Source organism: Accipiter gentilis, chromosome 16, assembly GCF_929443795.1.
Source record: "Accipiter gentilis chromosome 16, bAccGen1.1, whole genome shotgun sequence".
NCBI lineage: Eukaryota > Metazoa > Chordata > Aves > Accipitriformes > Accipitridae > Astur > Astur gentilis.
The window spans coordinates 8,878,021-8,894,621 of NC_064895.1; the positions used below are offsets into that span (position 1 = coordinate 8,878,021).

Here is a 16,601-nt window from a genome sequence, read left to right on the forward strand (position 1 = left end):
TACCTGTTGTTAAAGACAGTACAAAGCAAAGTCAGCCACAGGTGTTCCGTACAAGGTATGCTACTCTCAGTTTTGCTCCAGAGCCTCAACAGATAAGAAATTCACCATAAGCTGCAAATCTGTATGCATGGAATGGAGGTATTATATACATTTTTATAACAGACTCATAAAATCCAGAAAAAGTATTTTTGACCTCTTCCACATAAGCTGGAAATGGACCATTCAAAAGCAGCTTCCATGTCACCAACTTGTGACACTACTGAACAGTGTCACAACTAGCAAACAAAACCAGTGGTTTTATTGGTGGTTGAAACAGACCTGACTATATTTGAAGTTTAAGTTACTGTGCAAATTAAGCTCATTCAGTATGAAATATTTCACTGTTTTTCAGTTTCTGGCCTACTAGGGAACATGCTGGCTCATCATCTTCATCTGCTGATGGAATGCTTTCTATCTTTGTTTCAGCACACTCAGCTTTTGCATTAAAGAAGTGCCTTTTTTGTCAAGCATCTGTGGATGTATTTGATATTTAGGATATAAAAAACCCACCTCCTGCTTGCAAGAGTCAATTCTGTAACAGTACTTTTGCTGATTACTTTTTAGATTTTTCTGCCTTTTCAAAAAACATTTAAATTTTCATTCAAACTGAAATGGTCAAATAAACTATATCAGTGTCAAGGGCTTTATTATGTTCAAGACTACATTAATGCAAATAATGCCTGTGCTAAAATCATACTGCAAAAGCTGAGATGCAAAAGCTGAGATGCAATGCTAAGCATAACCTTCGTATTCTGAAAAGTACAGTACAGTAACGAGAACTGAGCACTGTTTCATTCAGGTCAAACTGACAATTTAGGAATGATTTGCAGATCTTTTATTATGTTGACAAGCTTCTCCATGTTTCCTCTACACATACTGAGTTAACCTCTCAACCTGAATACCCTGTCTTTGCATTTTGCTTCTCAAATCTCTGTACTGTCAGATTCAAAAGTTCTGCTAATGTGTTATTGGCACATAAACTAGTTCACTTAATATAAGTCTTAGCCTCTACCACAGTCTGGGAAACAACCTACAGTCAGAAAAAAAGAAAAAAAAAAAGTAGTAAATCCGACTTCATTCTATATAGGTTCTGCCAGTTTCTTAGGGTAATGTTTTGTGAAATACTGATTGAAGATTTTTTCAGCCTTGCATGGAAAAAAACTTCTCTGCACTAGTTAGAAAAAATGGTTTAAAATAATAAAATTATATGAGACAAAGGTATCTCATATGGAAACATACAAAATAATATTATTGTATAAGGCCTCATTTGAAGTACTGTTGACAATACTCATCACCTATGTTTAAAACTGGACGAGGAACAGGATGACCAGGAACAGAAAGCCTGTTTTCAAGAGGAAATGAAAATGAGCTTCACAGAATAAAACTCAGATGAAAGAGGTTACTACTACCAGACAAATGAGTAAGACAGAAAAGTATTTTAGCTGAAGAACAGGAAAGCATGAGACAAAACCTATTTAATCTTGCTAAGAATAAATTTAGATGAAAAGCAGAAAGAAATTTCAAGTCATTAAAAAGAGAAAGATTCAGAAACTGCTTTCTGTAAAAAAGGCGGACAAGTATCTCCTAACTATTTTAATACAAAGTCTACCACTTTCATGATAACATATATATATTATGTGAACACCTGCAACATATAAAAGACTCTTGCTAACTTTAGTTGGGTCAAGGGGCTCAGGGGCTGTTGAAATCTATGCTAGGATTTATTCTTGCCACAATTACTTATTCTCATTGCTGTTATGCTACTCTACCACCAGTACAGCCATTATTAACTCTATACCATGGGCTCCATCAGCTTATAAGTTCAAAAGGTATTCAACAGACGTTCCGTTCCTCTGCCAAATGGTGACCCAAGCAATTGTACTTCCACTTACAGTATCCCATGACACAATCCTGTATCATTTGATCAGTGTAAACTGGCAGGACAAAGGTAGATACCCCTACTTTATCACAGAACAGCTTCAATAAGAGCTAGAAACAGCACAGACCCATGAACTAGAGACTAAACTGATCAGTGCAAACTCTGCAACTTGCAACATCCACCTTCATGAGGATGAAGCATCTTGGACTACCACCATCACCCAACCTGTGTTCACATTACGCTTCCCAGGCTAGCACAGCCAACCTTTGCTGAATACTCATTACATCAGCCAGGTCAAAAAGTACACAGTTATGATAAAGTTCATGAAATGAAACAGCAAACAGTTCTTCAATTTTCAGTTAAAATTTAAGAGTGGTATTGATGGTATTCTTCATAATTTTATGAACAAGATGCAATGCTACATATGCTTTTAGGTCAAGTGAAATATTGGATGTGTAGGAGCACCTACAAAAGAAAAAAAGCGTATAGAACTACATTTGTGAAAAAAAAAACAAACCAACAAAACAAACCAAAAAAAACCCAATCAAAAAAACATCCCTTAGTTCAAATATGAGGAAATTCTGGCTTGCAGATGGGATTCAGCCACAAATTCCAATTTGTCCAATGTGCAACAAACATGAAGGCAGATTTTTCTCCCAACAGTACCTCCAAACTTTCTCTGCTGTCCCATACCTAGCTGTACCACTAATCTCAAATTCTTCCTCATCCTTCTGTAATAGTTGACAAATGGTCAAACTGGTGGAAGGAGTAGGGAAGAGACAGTCTGAACCTTATGGCAGGGACCAATACATGAAATTGTGTACCAGACCAAGTTTCTCCCTTCTATTTTTACTTAACAGAAGAGTTTTCTATTTTCTTATTTTTTATTTTCTTTTGACACCTTCCTTGCTAAATAGCAAAGGATCTGCTAAGAACAGAAACATGCACAACTGAGAGGCAAGGGGGAAGAGGGGTGCAAGTCTCACAGTGTATGAACAAATTAATAATACCTCACTTCCTTTTCACAATTCAACACTTCCTACAAGAGTAGAGGTTGTTTCCAGCTGAGCTTCTTAAAGAAAAAAACAACTGGAAAAAGAGTATGTAAAGGTTGCCTAATATGGCAATGAAATTGTTAATGAGAAAGAGAAACCCAACAGATTTATAACCGGAGAAGCCTCAATGAAATCCTTGCCAGACCTCCCCATGAACAGATAAGAAGTTTCTTGAAACCATATCTTTTTGTAAAAGTGAGAAGCATTACTACACCACTTATAAAACAGTTATTTGCCATACTAATTCAGTTTATATCAGTGTTTGCCTTACTGATTTATTTTTGCAAGACCCTCCCATTTCTTATTCAGGAGCTGACAGTTTTTCCACAAAATGTGGATGACCTTCTTAGGTCAATCAGCTGGCTGATCTGCATGATGTAATACTGAACTAGCACAGCCAAGGTAGATGCAGGACCTGAGGTCCCTCCATGACAAAGAACACATCACTTTTTGGGGAACCATGGCACTTAATTTTACTGCTCATGGAAAAATATATTTAAAGTTGTTGTTCCATCAGGGTAAAAACTAATGAAATCCCGAAGAAAGGAAAGTATTATCAGAGTCTTCCCTTAGCACTTAGTATAAAGTACATGTTCACTACCCTTCCAGGAATAGATATGCAGCATTTCCTCCCATCTCCTTCCTGCCTCTTCACCAAAGATAAGGGGAGTGTTGGGAACTATATGGAAGTCAGGAAGTTCTCAAACATGCAGTTTTAAGATGTCATGAAGTTTCTTGGCCCTGCTGTCAAGATGGATCCGTAAAGCGTCACCCTACCATTGCTGCAAAACGATCTCCATTTCTTAGGTCAGTGTTATCTTTTGCCTCAAGCCAATCAAGCACAGGGCATTCTGCCGCAGTCTGGATAGAAATCCTGTATATCTGTCACTTCCTTGAGGTACTTAAAAGTCCTGTTTGGCTTCTATTAGTATTAATGAAGCAGAAGGTCCCACATTCCCAATGGCTCTTCTAGATAGATTGATGGGAAAGCAATTTAAACTTGCCTTTGTCCTTCTACTTGAACAATGCAGAAAGAAAATATTACCTAATGCAGTACACAACTTTGAAACCACTTTCTAAACATATCTTTCATAAATACGCTAAAACATTAAGCTGCATGCTTTACAAGGGCCTCAGATAAAAGACTTTAACCTATACCATTTAACGTTTGTATGTTCACATGAACATTTCCACATTTTAACTGATATGAATCAGAATTATCACCTTAGTGGTGCTTTACACTTAAAAAATAACCATAGATTGCACTGGGATTTTCCTATGATTTAGCTCTAATTTCCCAATTTTTTTCCAAGCCATTAAAAAATGACAAGAAAAAATATTGTTCCCCATGCCAGTATATCTGGTTCTTATTTAGCATGACGGCTCTCTGCCAATGCATACATACATCAGAAAGACCCCAATTTCATCCTAGCATGTCTGACCTCAATCTCTCTGTGCCTTGTTGTATTTTGAGTTAGCTGATAATACGCAGCAAGTTATTTGTTTCGGTATAACCAGTGAAGTCCTGCATGCTACATATTTTCCTCTCAGCTTGCCACAACATAAGCCATAAGCATCTTGATTATCTGACTTATTACATTCACAATAGTAATAGTGTGATCCTAGTAAAAGTGAATCAGGGATAAAAATAGTCTCAAAAATAATTTCCTGGGATTTCCTGGGTTTGGTTAGTATTAAGAAAGAGCTCATAATAGCCAGAAAATTAATACTGTGGGGGACCACCAGATGGATGTTTTATTTTTCCGGTAACTAAATATAAACATGTCACAAGCCTTGCCACGAAAAACACAAAAATAGACAAAGCTTAGCTAAAACTCTTAAAAACACACACACAAAAAAGGTACTTTAGTTACTTTCCAGGGGGTTAACTTCTTCATGTTTACTAAATTAGTAGACAATGTCATGAAGGATGACAGATACATCATCTATCTCACTTTGTAAAAATTTTCTAAAACAAATACCTATTAGTCACACTGAGCTGTCTTATTGATTTTACAGTTTATAATCTGCTAGAGTTCCTCCTCAAATTATAGTATAGAAAGAACAGATTACTGCACAGCTTGCCGAGGGTTCTTGCTTACAATGTGAAATAGTTCTACTTGATCCTACAGCACATCTCTGCCTTTCTTGGAAAAGGAATAATTCATGAACTGAAGAATGAAAAGTAGCTTTTTTTCAGTTCCAAATATACAGCGCACATCCACAGCACCTAAAGATATATGAACACCCCTGATTTTATCTGAGTTTATTTTAATTAATTTATCCAGTTTTCAGTTAATTATTGAAATCAGTATCTTTTATTCACCATCAAAAATTCCTACTCCACTTCCCCATGAAGACACACATGGGGAGAACAATTTCATTAACTAGTTAACTTCCTTATCTACAAGGAATGAGTAACAGCACAGAAATATCACAGGAAAATATGGGAAATTCAGCTGAAAGAATGGCTTCCATTATCAGCACTCCATCAGGTGGAGCAGATTATTTACCTCCAAGTTCTCATACCCTCATTAATGAATAGACTTTTAAAAGTGTACAGTCTAATGCCTATGAAAATGACTTGGGGCTAACATTTCTGAAATATCAGCCAGTCTCAGTGACACAAATAAATCATGTTTCTGTGGATGATTTAATTTCCAGTTCAAAAGCAAAATGCATTTTTCCCCTCATTGTGAACCACAGAGTCTTCCTCCATCCTTAAAAACAACAGGTTTTGGATTCCTTCTCCCTTCCAGGTCTATGCAGATGGCATGGTACAAAACACATTTTATAACCTTACTTAACTAAAAATTAAAAGCTTTTGATTGATTTTTACTACAATTCAAGTTGGCAAATGACTCTTCAGAATGAAGACACCATTTTAAATCATCTTGATTGAGGACAGAAAGAAGCAAAAATTGCAATATTGACAATATTCTAGAAAGACAGAATTTAAGCATATACTTCTGACAACAAAGGAAAAGCAAAAATTACAATAAAAATGCCCAAGTCAGAAGTCGCTCATGAAGAAGAGATTTGGGCACATTGAAGTTTCTCTTATAGTGTAGTTGTCAGAATTTTTTTGTCAGTGGGTATTTCTAAATGTGGAACTGCATAGCTGATATAAATAGTTGTATGTCAGATTTCCAGTTAATTTGAGTTGTTCTAAAATAGTACTAGTTTTTTTAAAACTAAGTTAAAAGAAGCGTATCAGAAAAATGAAGTGATTGCTTCAACACACATTTAGCAAAGCAAACCTATTTTAAAGTTGCAAGCAGATAAAGTGACGCTCTCTTCCAGCAGCTCTAACTAAAAATTCCATTGTTTCACTACACTGTGTTTAAACAAGCTCAGCAGTACACATAATTAGAGGTATAAATTAATGCAGAACGAGCTAGAATGGTGTCCACATTCCAGGCTATATTTTGTCTTTTCCCTGAATTTGATCAATACTATCCTACAGGGCAGCAGCTCTAAAAATAACAAGATCATAGAAGTCAGATGGAAACTGAACTGCCAAACAGACATGCAAGTAAAATAAGTGAAACAGGAGGTGAAGTCACAGTAAAAATAATGCTATTGCCCTCAGAGAGATGCAAAGCAGATTTTTTTTTAAAGCTTTTTATGTAAGAAGCAGTCTACGAATTCTTAGTCCATATAATTGTGTTGTCTTAATTAACATTTACATTTTTAACTGGCCACAAAAAAACCCATAACGTACTAACAAAAAGAAATTCACATACAGACCGTCAAGTTTCCTTGACAAAATACAATTCAGGAGGCATGAAAATCTGTCTTTGAATTCTCACAGCAAACAGATTTTCATAGATCTACTGAACCATCTGGCATTCATAGATTACAAAATGAAACATTGAGATCATCTCCAAAATCATAGAGAATTGGGCCAGACTTGATTCCTGGAGAACCGTAACCATGAAAAGCAGCATCTCTGAGAGGGATTTAGTTAACACAGAGTTTACCACAACTTCATGGTACCACCTAATCAAAAAAGGTTGACATTGTCTCAACTGTTTTAACATAGAGTAGCAGTATGTAAGAAGGTTAAAATAAATAAATGAATAAATAAATAATAAAAAAATGGTAAGGACTGGAGTTTAGTCCAAATTCATTATGGCTTTTAGGAGCCCAAATCTTATTGATCTCAATGAGCTCACATCTTAGAATATGCTATTTGTAGCACTGTTTAAAATTTGAGAGGAAAGAGAAAATGACTTTTGACAAAGAGCTCATCAATCTGTTTAGCAATCAAAAGAAAGATGAAGGAAGATCAAAAGGCGATTTGATTACAGCACAAGTGTCTCAAAGGGAACAAGAGTGGAACAAAAAACCCCCTCTGGGTAGGAAAGGGCTCTTTAATATAGTGAAGAAAGCCACAACAAACATCATTGTCTAAAAGCTGCAGACAAATTCATATGGGAAGGCATGAATTTTTAATAATGAGGTTGACAAATCACTCAAACCATCATTGAAGGAAGGAGGGTTTTTTTAGCTTCTTAAAAAGGGTGACAAATTTCTCATCTGCCTCTGTGTCTTCATCAGGCTTGACATAGCACTTCTTTCAGTATGGAAGAATACAAATATATGCCTAATGAGGTAGTAACAATCTGTTAATATTTTCATATTATTTTCAAAGTGAAAAGTTTCTGCTGAAAAAACTAGTTACAATTCATATTTTGTTTTTTTTTTTTAAAGTGCTACTGCAATCGAGTTTGGGTGTGATGTTTTTATGAACAATAGTCTTAAGAGTTCAAAGTCTGCAGATAGATAATTTATTCAGTTCAAAAATCAGAAGAAGATGGCACACGTTTTCCCCACGATAAAATTAAATTAAAAAATATTTAGTTCCAGTACTTGTGGAAGGTACGAAAGCCAGTGTTTCTGAGAGAAATTGAAAAAAACCCTTGAACACTTAGGCTTTACAGGCACAAGTTCTTATGAGTTTCTCAAGCAAATCATGACTGCTAAAAAGATGCAAACAGCATCATTACTTTCTCCAAATTATGACAAAATACTTGCAATGTTACAAAAATAACTGCTTTTGTGTTTACAATGAACATTTTGCTTACAGTATTGTAGCCATAGACCCACCCTCTTGTTCATAAACATTCCTGAAAGGAAACACATTACTGAGCAGAGGCAGAATGAAACACTAAGCAGCAAATATGCATTTTCAAGGCCAGAGCACTCAAGCCCATGATGATTTTCAACAATTGTGAATGAACAGTGAAAGAATAATGTTTGGATGGAAGAAAGTTTTTTGCATTTTCATCCCCATTCCTGCCTCAAGTCTGTTTCCTGATTGCTTCAGCATCTTGGCAATTTTAAGTGATTCTTTTGCAAACATGTGAACCAGTCCTTTTCTGATTAGCTGAGCTGAAGTAAAAAAAAAAACTGACTTCTGATTCTGAAGAAATTGCCTGTTAATGATTCAGTTCTCACCAATATTCACTTTAACCCAGCTCCTGCTTCTACTAGCAGATTGCTACTCCTGCTGTTACCAGTTCAGTTGGGAAACGACACCACTGCAACATTTACAGAATTGTATAGTATTCAGCAAACTGTTAGGAAGATAGACAGGTAAGTCAAGTAACCATTTATCTACATTTTTGGTTACTTGCTGCTCCATGGCAGAATCCCAATCAGAAACAACCAGAAATCATAACACAAATGAAAAACTATCATCTAGGATTAGATATTCTAGTGTGACAAACTATCAATGTAATGTATCTAAAAACCCCGTCCTAATAAAATAAACTCTCCTGAGTCTACAATGCCCAAGTAGTCCACTAAAGTACCATGGGTCATTTATATTACAGATGTGGTACAGAACTCTGCAGAAACCTTCTATCCAGATAAAGTAAAGCTAGATTGTGGCAATAAAGCTTGGAAAGACAGTCAGCCCTTTTATTAGATTATACAACATAGAGGGGACAAGTAGAAAAATGAAGATACAAATCCCTAATTCTAGTAAGGGAGAAGGCATGAACTTTCATACTCATAAGCAGATCTAATTTCTTTATCTGAACAGTCTCTAGAAAAACCTCTACTACTGTAGAGACTTCATACTTCACTGAATCACAATAACTGTATCAGCTATGGGTTGGTTTTGGGTTTTTTTTCCCCAGAACTGTAAAAGGTTTCTGCAAATTACCTTTTTTTTTTTTTTTTTTTTTTTATAAAATCTGTGGTATTCCCAAGTTTCTGGAAACATTTTAAAGCATTACTGAACCTCATTTTACAACCAAATGCATTACCTTAAGTATTATTCAGTTACATGAAAACAATCTACTTGCATCTGAGTTCAAGTATCACATTATCAGTTTAGAAAAACACGTTTTCCATTTAACATTCTTCTTGCATTTGAAATAGGTTATATTACATTACCTATCTAGATAATTCAGGTCTACATAAAATAATTAAAATGCTTCATCCACAAGTCTAGCTCTTCTTCCATCTAATGAGAAGAATTAATGTTTCAATCTTTCTACTACTTTTGTAATTGTTGCAAAACCAAAGCCTCATAACACAATACCAACCTCCTCCCTCCCTGCCCAAAAGCAAGTCCTTACTACTGGCAACGCAGACAAGCTTGTTGCTCAACATCAAAACCTACTCCTGCACCAGCCATTATACCTAAAATGTAGCTTTCTATAGATTAGTTTCATGCACTCTTCTATTAGTTATCTAAACCCTTTTTTTAAAAAAAACTAGAGAGATGTAAAAAATGTTGAACCTTTTTTTCAGATCACTGTAGAACACCCATTGCAGCAACTAATCCTGCAATAAAGATTGGCTAGTACGAGCTATAGCTGCTAGGCAGCTCTGTTGAAATCATCTGGACTATAAACACGCAGGAAGAGATTATTGACAGGAGGTATGGCATAAGGGGGTCCTCCTATTTCACCACCCAGCATTAATATACCCTTTGTTACTGTTGTGAAAGGGACTGCAACTCTTTCCTGGCCTCCCATCAACATGCATGTAGGCTACAGTATTGAGACACTCAGGGGAACTGACTTCAGCCTTGATTTTTCCCTGTGATAAGAACAATTCTTTAGCCTTTAGAAACATACAGTACTTCTGTGGATTCAGATAGCATTTGAACTGCTACCTATGGAAATAAAATCCACAATAGAAAGCAAAATATACCATGCCAAGCTTGTAAGGTGAACAAAAATTTACCATGAGATAACATTCCTTGCAGGAAGTGTCATTTACACAAGATCCTACTGCCTCTTGCACTTTTCAAAGATAAGCTCATATATTTCTAGAAATCGTTAGGAATCCTCAGTAGTAGACTGATTGAGTATATTTTGATTTCAAAGAATCTTGAAAGCCAGCAACAGATGGCTCTGGAAAAGTTTTACCTTGCACTTGCACCTGAATGGAAGAACACTCCCTTTAATATAGCAAACGTGTGTGCAAGTTTTCCCTACTGCTTTAGAAACCTCTTCTTAGTTGTTCAGGTTTTTTTTTTTTAAGACTGGGAAAGGTTAGTTTTAATGGCCAGAAGACCAATTTTTCTTTCTTTTTGGATGACAGCTACTGAGTACAGATCACTAGAGTAATCATTCTTTTCCTGGTAAAAGTCCTACAGCACAACAGCAAATTTTGATTCTCAGGAAGTCTGATCTGCAGAAGTCGCATCAACACCTTAGCTTAAGATCCTCCTATGTTGGTGCCCTCAACAGACACACACATCAACAGATTGTATGGAGAGAACATATGAAGGAGAATGTAAAGACAATGACACATATTAGTTTATCTTAATTTTTAGTGAAAAATCTCCAATTACATGAACCAAGAAATGAAAAATACAATAATGATTTTGGCCTTCAGAGTTTAAATACTGTGTTAAATCACAGTACTCTGCCTGAAATAGACTTTTTGCTGTGCTCTATTATCAAGCTTGATTTTAGCTCCATTTTCAAAAGTAAAAAAGAGATCTTTTGTTTCATTTTTTTTGAAGTGCATGCAATTTGTGAAAATGCTTGTACATATTCACATATGTATAAACATATACATATGTATATATGTAATATGGAATGCCTTGGTCTTCGTTTTGATCCAAGCAGAGACCACTAAAATGTTTATTTATCAAATGAACAATATATTTCATGGGAGGAATAATTTATTTCACTCACTTTGAAACAGCTACCAGTCTTTTACCTGTGAAAGACAGGACTCCTGGTGGAAGAGAACACTGTAGCAGCCAAATGAATATAACTGTTTTTATAACAAAATTTCTTCCTATCAGATCACAACTTTCCAGATGATGGCCCCCACAGTTCAAGAGTTACACTGCAAATACTACAGAGTAGGTGTCTCCCGTTAGAGCTGAAATGGCTTTAAATTTAAGAGAATCAGAATAGAACAACAAACAAGTAGTATCTTTGTAGTATAATGCAGAGTTATCTCAACTCAATACAAAAACCTCAAGGAGTATAACTGCAATGGAAACTTGTGTTTATGCTAGCATAATCAGATATGACCTGTGGAAGCACTTTTTAATTAAAGCAGGAGTTATAGTACCTTGCATAAGGACTTGGACACAAGCTTGTTATATCAGCTTTCTTTTTCACTTCAATTAGGTGGTAACATAAAACAGTTTTACTACTTCCAGTGCATTTTTCAGGCTCACTGAATAAAGCAAAAGAACTTTTGCTGTTCAGAAAAAGAACATCATTGTTGGAATGTAAAGCCAGGGAGTAAGATTCACTTTTATGAAATATTTTCAGGAGACCATACAAGAGCTGAATCTCATTTTGACACATGGACAATAAAGAAAAATACGTATGGCCAGATACTGTTAGATGTCTTCCAAACAACTTCTAGGACTTCTCAGAATCCATGCTGTATTAATAAAGTATGTGTAAGCTTAGTACTTACCCACAGAGGCATAATCATTTGGAAGTTCAGGATAAAGTTTGTTTGTATTCTTTTTAGCTGAAAGAGAAAATAAAGTAGCAAGTTATATGATATACTAACATATATTGTTATATTTCATTACTGCTTTTCTAATCCATGTTCAATAGTTATAAAACGATCGCAGTTATCTAAGGAACAGTACAGAAGAAAGAAATAAGGACTTCGCCTTATATCCTTGTTCAGGGAAATAAATCATGTTAACAACAGGAGCTGCACAGTAAAGTCTCACTTTAAATAGAAGCACTTTGTTAGACAAACTGTTACAGAGCCAAAACTCTGCCTCCTCTGCTCTATTGTAAGACCTCTACCTATTAAAAGATAATGACAACCTAAACCAGGAACCAAGTTTTCTAGAAACCAGAAGTTTCTAGCAGTAGGACTAGCAGTTTCTAGTAGGACTGTTCTGTTTACTAAGAAGTTTCATCATACCATGGGGCTTCTACGTATCCAGTAAACATGAATGCTTCCTTTGAACTATTACATGCTTCTGTAACTATACAAACGCTATTTCTATAGCAAATTTGTCAGAGAGAAAAGCTTTGTTAATATAAAACAAACAAAACCTTTACCCTTTATTGCTCGTGGCACTATCCCAACATGCTTTTAGTGTTTGCCCAAGGAAGACCATTAACAAAATATTTTTAGAGACAGCTGCTACTATAATAATTACAAAACATTCATTAGTTTTAATACTCAAATTTTATATAGAGAATAAATTAATCATTATCAAAATGTTTTTAACCTGGTGGTGTTGGTCTAACAGTGGGTTTAGGTGGCTCCGGTCTCGATGATGGTCTAGCAGGTGGGTCATTTACCTAAAATGTATAAATTTTTATAAAAAAATGGCATCACACCTGGAAGTAGATTGTAACTTCAGAACCTAGAAGTATACTGAAAGTTATACTGAAAAAAAAATACAAATCACTCTTTCTCCACTGAAATTGTATGAACTTGGGAAGCACACTAAAGAACTAGTGACATACACATGACTAAAGTAATTCACCATGGGTTTAACAAACATGAAAGTAAATGACTGTCTATCAGTAACATCAACACTGACAAGAAAACATCTTCTACACTCTTAGTATTATATTGTAAATGTTATTGAATGGAAGACAGAAAAAGTAGAAAAATGAGGAGCATCCACTTCAAACCTGGTATGCTCATTATCTGCAGATTAACTTGATTAGGAATAGCTGAACAAACTTTTCTAAGCATCGCCTCAGATTTGATTATGCACTATTATAAAAATAAAGATATACTTTTTTATTCTGGAGGATGCAAAGCAAAACTAGCAACATTCTTGTCCAGAAGAACCTACCACGGCACTGCTTGAATGAATGTATTACTCACATGCAGGATCTGCAATGTGTTACGCCTTCAAGCATCCAATATAGAAGTTAAGAATGCCACATGAACATCAACATTACCACTGCCTAGGAACAGTTGAGGAACAGAAAAAGCCTGTGTGAAAAAGAGGTGCACAAACCCTTCTTTGTTCTCTTACAGCTTTTCCTGGATTATGTTTTTGCTCTTCATTTTCATATACTTCAGTGAAAGATGCTAGAGTTTCATAAAGATCTTCTGCTTGAGCAGGAAAAGGCACATCACCAAGCAAGATGGCACTAGCACGAATATCCTGCCCATAAAACCTGATACAAAAGAAAATACGCCAGGTATTTGATCATCATTACATTTCAATGTCTAGATAAATTCATCTTGTACAAATGTTCCCCGTCCCTGGCCCTGCATTTCTCCTACTGATCATCTATTGAGAAATGACAGAAATAGTTCAACGCTGTAAATTTGCAATGATAAGTAATTGTAGCAGACTTAAATGCCTTCCTACTACCTTATTTCAAAATATTATTCACCAGTAGTATTTTGTTCCTGGTCAGGTGGTATGCATCAGCTAGACCACCTGAAAGCCAATCACACAGCAAACTGAAGAAACACACAACACTTTTGCAAAACATTGTAATAGATTCCTTAATGATGCAGTAAAATTCCTTAATGGAAACATTGGAACCTCAATTTTATGAATGGAGATATCTAAAAGTTACTGACATGCTGTCATTAAAATCAGTGTTATTCTTTGCTGATATTAGCAGAATCAAGGTTTTCATAAACACAGAACATGTAAGTGCAAGACACTCAAGAGGTTCCTTTCCTTTGATTTTAAAATTAATAGGCTGCACAAAGGAAGCAGCATTCCGTAAGCTGGGTATTTTCTCATACTCAGTGATTCTCTAAACCAGATTGTTTTGAGTGGCCTAAAAGAATATTTCTCATTATGCAGTAAATTCCTCAACACCTGTCTTCTACAATATCGTGCTGGGTTTAGATGGCAAGGTTTTGGTAAGGGGTGGGACTGCATGGGTGGCTTCTGTGAGAAGCTGCTAGAAGCTTCCCCCATGTCCAATAAAGCCAATGCCAGCTGGCTCTAAGATGGACCCACCACTGGCCAAGGCTGAGCCCATCAGTGACGGTGGTAGTGCTTCTGGGAGAACAGATTTAAGAAGATGAAAAAAGTTGCACAATAGCAACTGGGAGAGAGCAGTGAGAATATGTGAGAGAAACAACGCTGCAGACCCCCAGGTCAGTGCAGAAGGAGGGGGAGGAGGTGCTCCAGGTGCCGGAGCAGAGATTCCCCTGCAGCCCGTGGGGAAGACCCTGGTGAGGCAGGCTGTCCCCCTGCAGCCCAGGGAGGTCCATGGTGGGAGCAGATCTCCACCTGCAGCCCAGGGAGGACCCCACACTGGAGCAAGGAGATTGCTCAAAGGAGGCTGTGACCCCATGGGAAGCCCGTGCTGGAGCAGGCTCCTGGCAGGACCTGTGGCCCCATGGAGAGAGGAGCCCACACTGGAGCAGGTTTTCTGGCAAGACTTGTGACCCCGTGGGGGACCCACGCTGGCGCAGTCTGTGCCTGAAGGACTGCAGCCCATGGAAGGGACTCACGCTGGAGCAGTTCATGAAGAACTGCAGCCCGTGGGAAGGACCCACGTTGGAGAAGTTCATGAAGGACCATCTCCCATGGGAGGGACCCCACACTGGAGCAGGGGAAGAGTGTGAGGAGGAAGGAGCAGCAGAAACAACATGTGATGAAATGACCGTAACCCCCATTCCCCGTCCCCTTGTGCTGCTTGCGGGGAGGAGGTAGAGAAGTTGGGAGGGAAGTTGAACCCAAGAGGATGGGAAGGGTGGGGGAAAGGTGGGTTTTTTATATTTGTTCTTATTTCTCATTATCCTACTCTCTTTTTAACTGGCAATAAATTAAACTAATTTCCCCAAGTCCAGAGTTTTTCTGCCTGAGACAGTCATTGGTAAGTAATCTCCCTGCCTTTATCTCAACCCACAAGCTCATTGTCATATTTTTTTCTCCTCCCATCCTGTTGAGGCAGGGGAATGAGAGAGCAGCTTGTTTGGCATCTGGTGGCTAGCCAAGGTCAACCCACCACAGATATATAATCTCTAAATATTCAGCATCATCTCAATACCCATTGCAAGATGTCTAAATTGAAGAAACCTTTGCCCCTCAAGAAACTCTAAACTCAGCACAGTATGTTCTCACAAAAAACTTTTTCCAAATTGAATGCATCCTAGTTAATTTTGTCACTATGCCTACACTGAATCTTCTAGACGTGAAGAGAACTTACTTGCGATTTGTTTCTTTCCTTTCAATTAAACAGGTTCCTTCCAGAGATACACCTGCAAACAGTCCTCGAGATTTGCAGTATGTATAGACAGCAGCAGAGCTTCTCAGGGCAACATCCCCTTCTAAGTTTCTAGAAGGAAAAAAGGTTTGGTTGACATTCTTCAATATGGCTTTGCAACATGAACAGCAATTGTCTTTTTATATTAATCCTACCAAAAGTCAGCAAGAGTTTCACTTCCCTCTGTTTTTACAAACTCTATTGAATATGTTCAAGTGGGTCAGACTTGAAATCCATTTTCAGTTCTTATTTCAGACAAGACCCAGTACAAAGTAATGAAGTTGTTTGATGAGGTTTCCTCTGAACCACAGAACAATGTTGCCTTATGTGAATGCTCCACATTCAGAAGTCTGAAAATGATTAACCCATGTTTTAATCACATTTTAAAATGATCTGATTATGTTTGTGGTGATTTGGATTTCCAATCAGTATATCCAAATCCTCCTTGATTTTATGGTGCCCAAACCAGCACAAAATATTTCAAGTAAGGCCTTATCAGACCTCAATAAAATTGGAAGATTACAATTTTTGCCCTGCATGGGATCACATAATATTTTAGGTTTGAAGATACCTCAGGCAGTCAGCTAGTCCAACCTCCTGCTCAAAATGGATACAACGTCAAACTGAGATCAGGTTGCTCTGGGCTTTGTCTAGCCAGTTTTTGAAGACTTCCAAGGATATAGATTCCACAGACACTCTGAGCAACCTGTGTCAGTGCTCAATTATACTCATGTTGAAATTTTTTTTCTCATATCCAGTCAGAACCTCCCTTGTTTCAATTTATGACTACCATCTCCCACTGTCTTGCCATGCACCTCAGTAAAGAACTGGGGTCTGTCTTCTTTGTGAACCCCTGTTGGGAATGAGCCTCTTAGAAGACCTCAAGATCTTCTCTCCACCAGTTTAAGTAAGCTGAGCTCCCCTAGCCTCATTGTTCACGTGCTACATGTCCCTGGTCATCTT

General features: G+C 37.0%; 1 protein-coding gene across 2 annotated transcripts in view; it reads right to left on the reverse strand.

Moving 5' to 3' along the window:
* SH3YL1 (SH3 and SYLF domain containing 1) overlaps positions 1-16,601 on the reverse strand; it is a 52,633-nt gene that overhangs the window by 16,910 nt on the left and 19,122 nt on the right. Inside the window, exons 6-9 of one of the 2 annotated variants that reach the window (XM_049818642.1) lie at positions 15,582-15,710; positions 13,433-13,577; positions 12,668-12,740; positions 11,887-11,943 (exon numbers count right to left, since the gene is read on the reverse strand). In XM_049818642.1, coding sequence (XP_049674599.1) covers positions 11,887-11,943; positions 12,668-12,740; positions 13,433-13,577; positions 15,582-15,710 — 404 coding nt within the window. Of the gene's footprint in view, positions 1-11,886; positions 11,944-12,667; positions 12,741-13,414; positions 13,578-15,581; positions 15,711-16,601 lie in introns of both variants that reach the window. The other variant, XM_049818641.1, reaches the window with a different exon arrangement.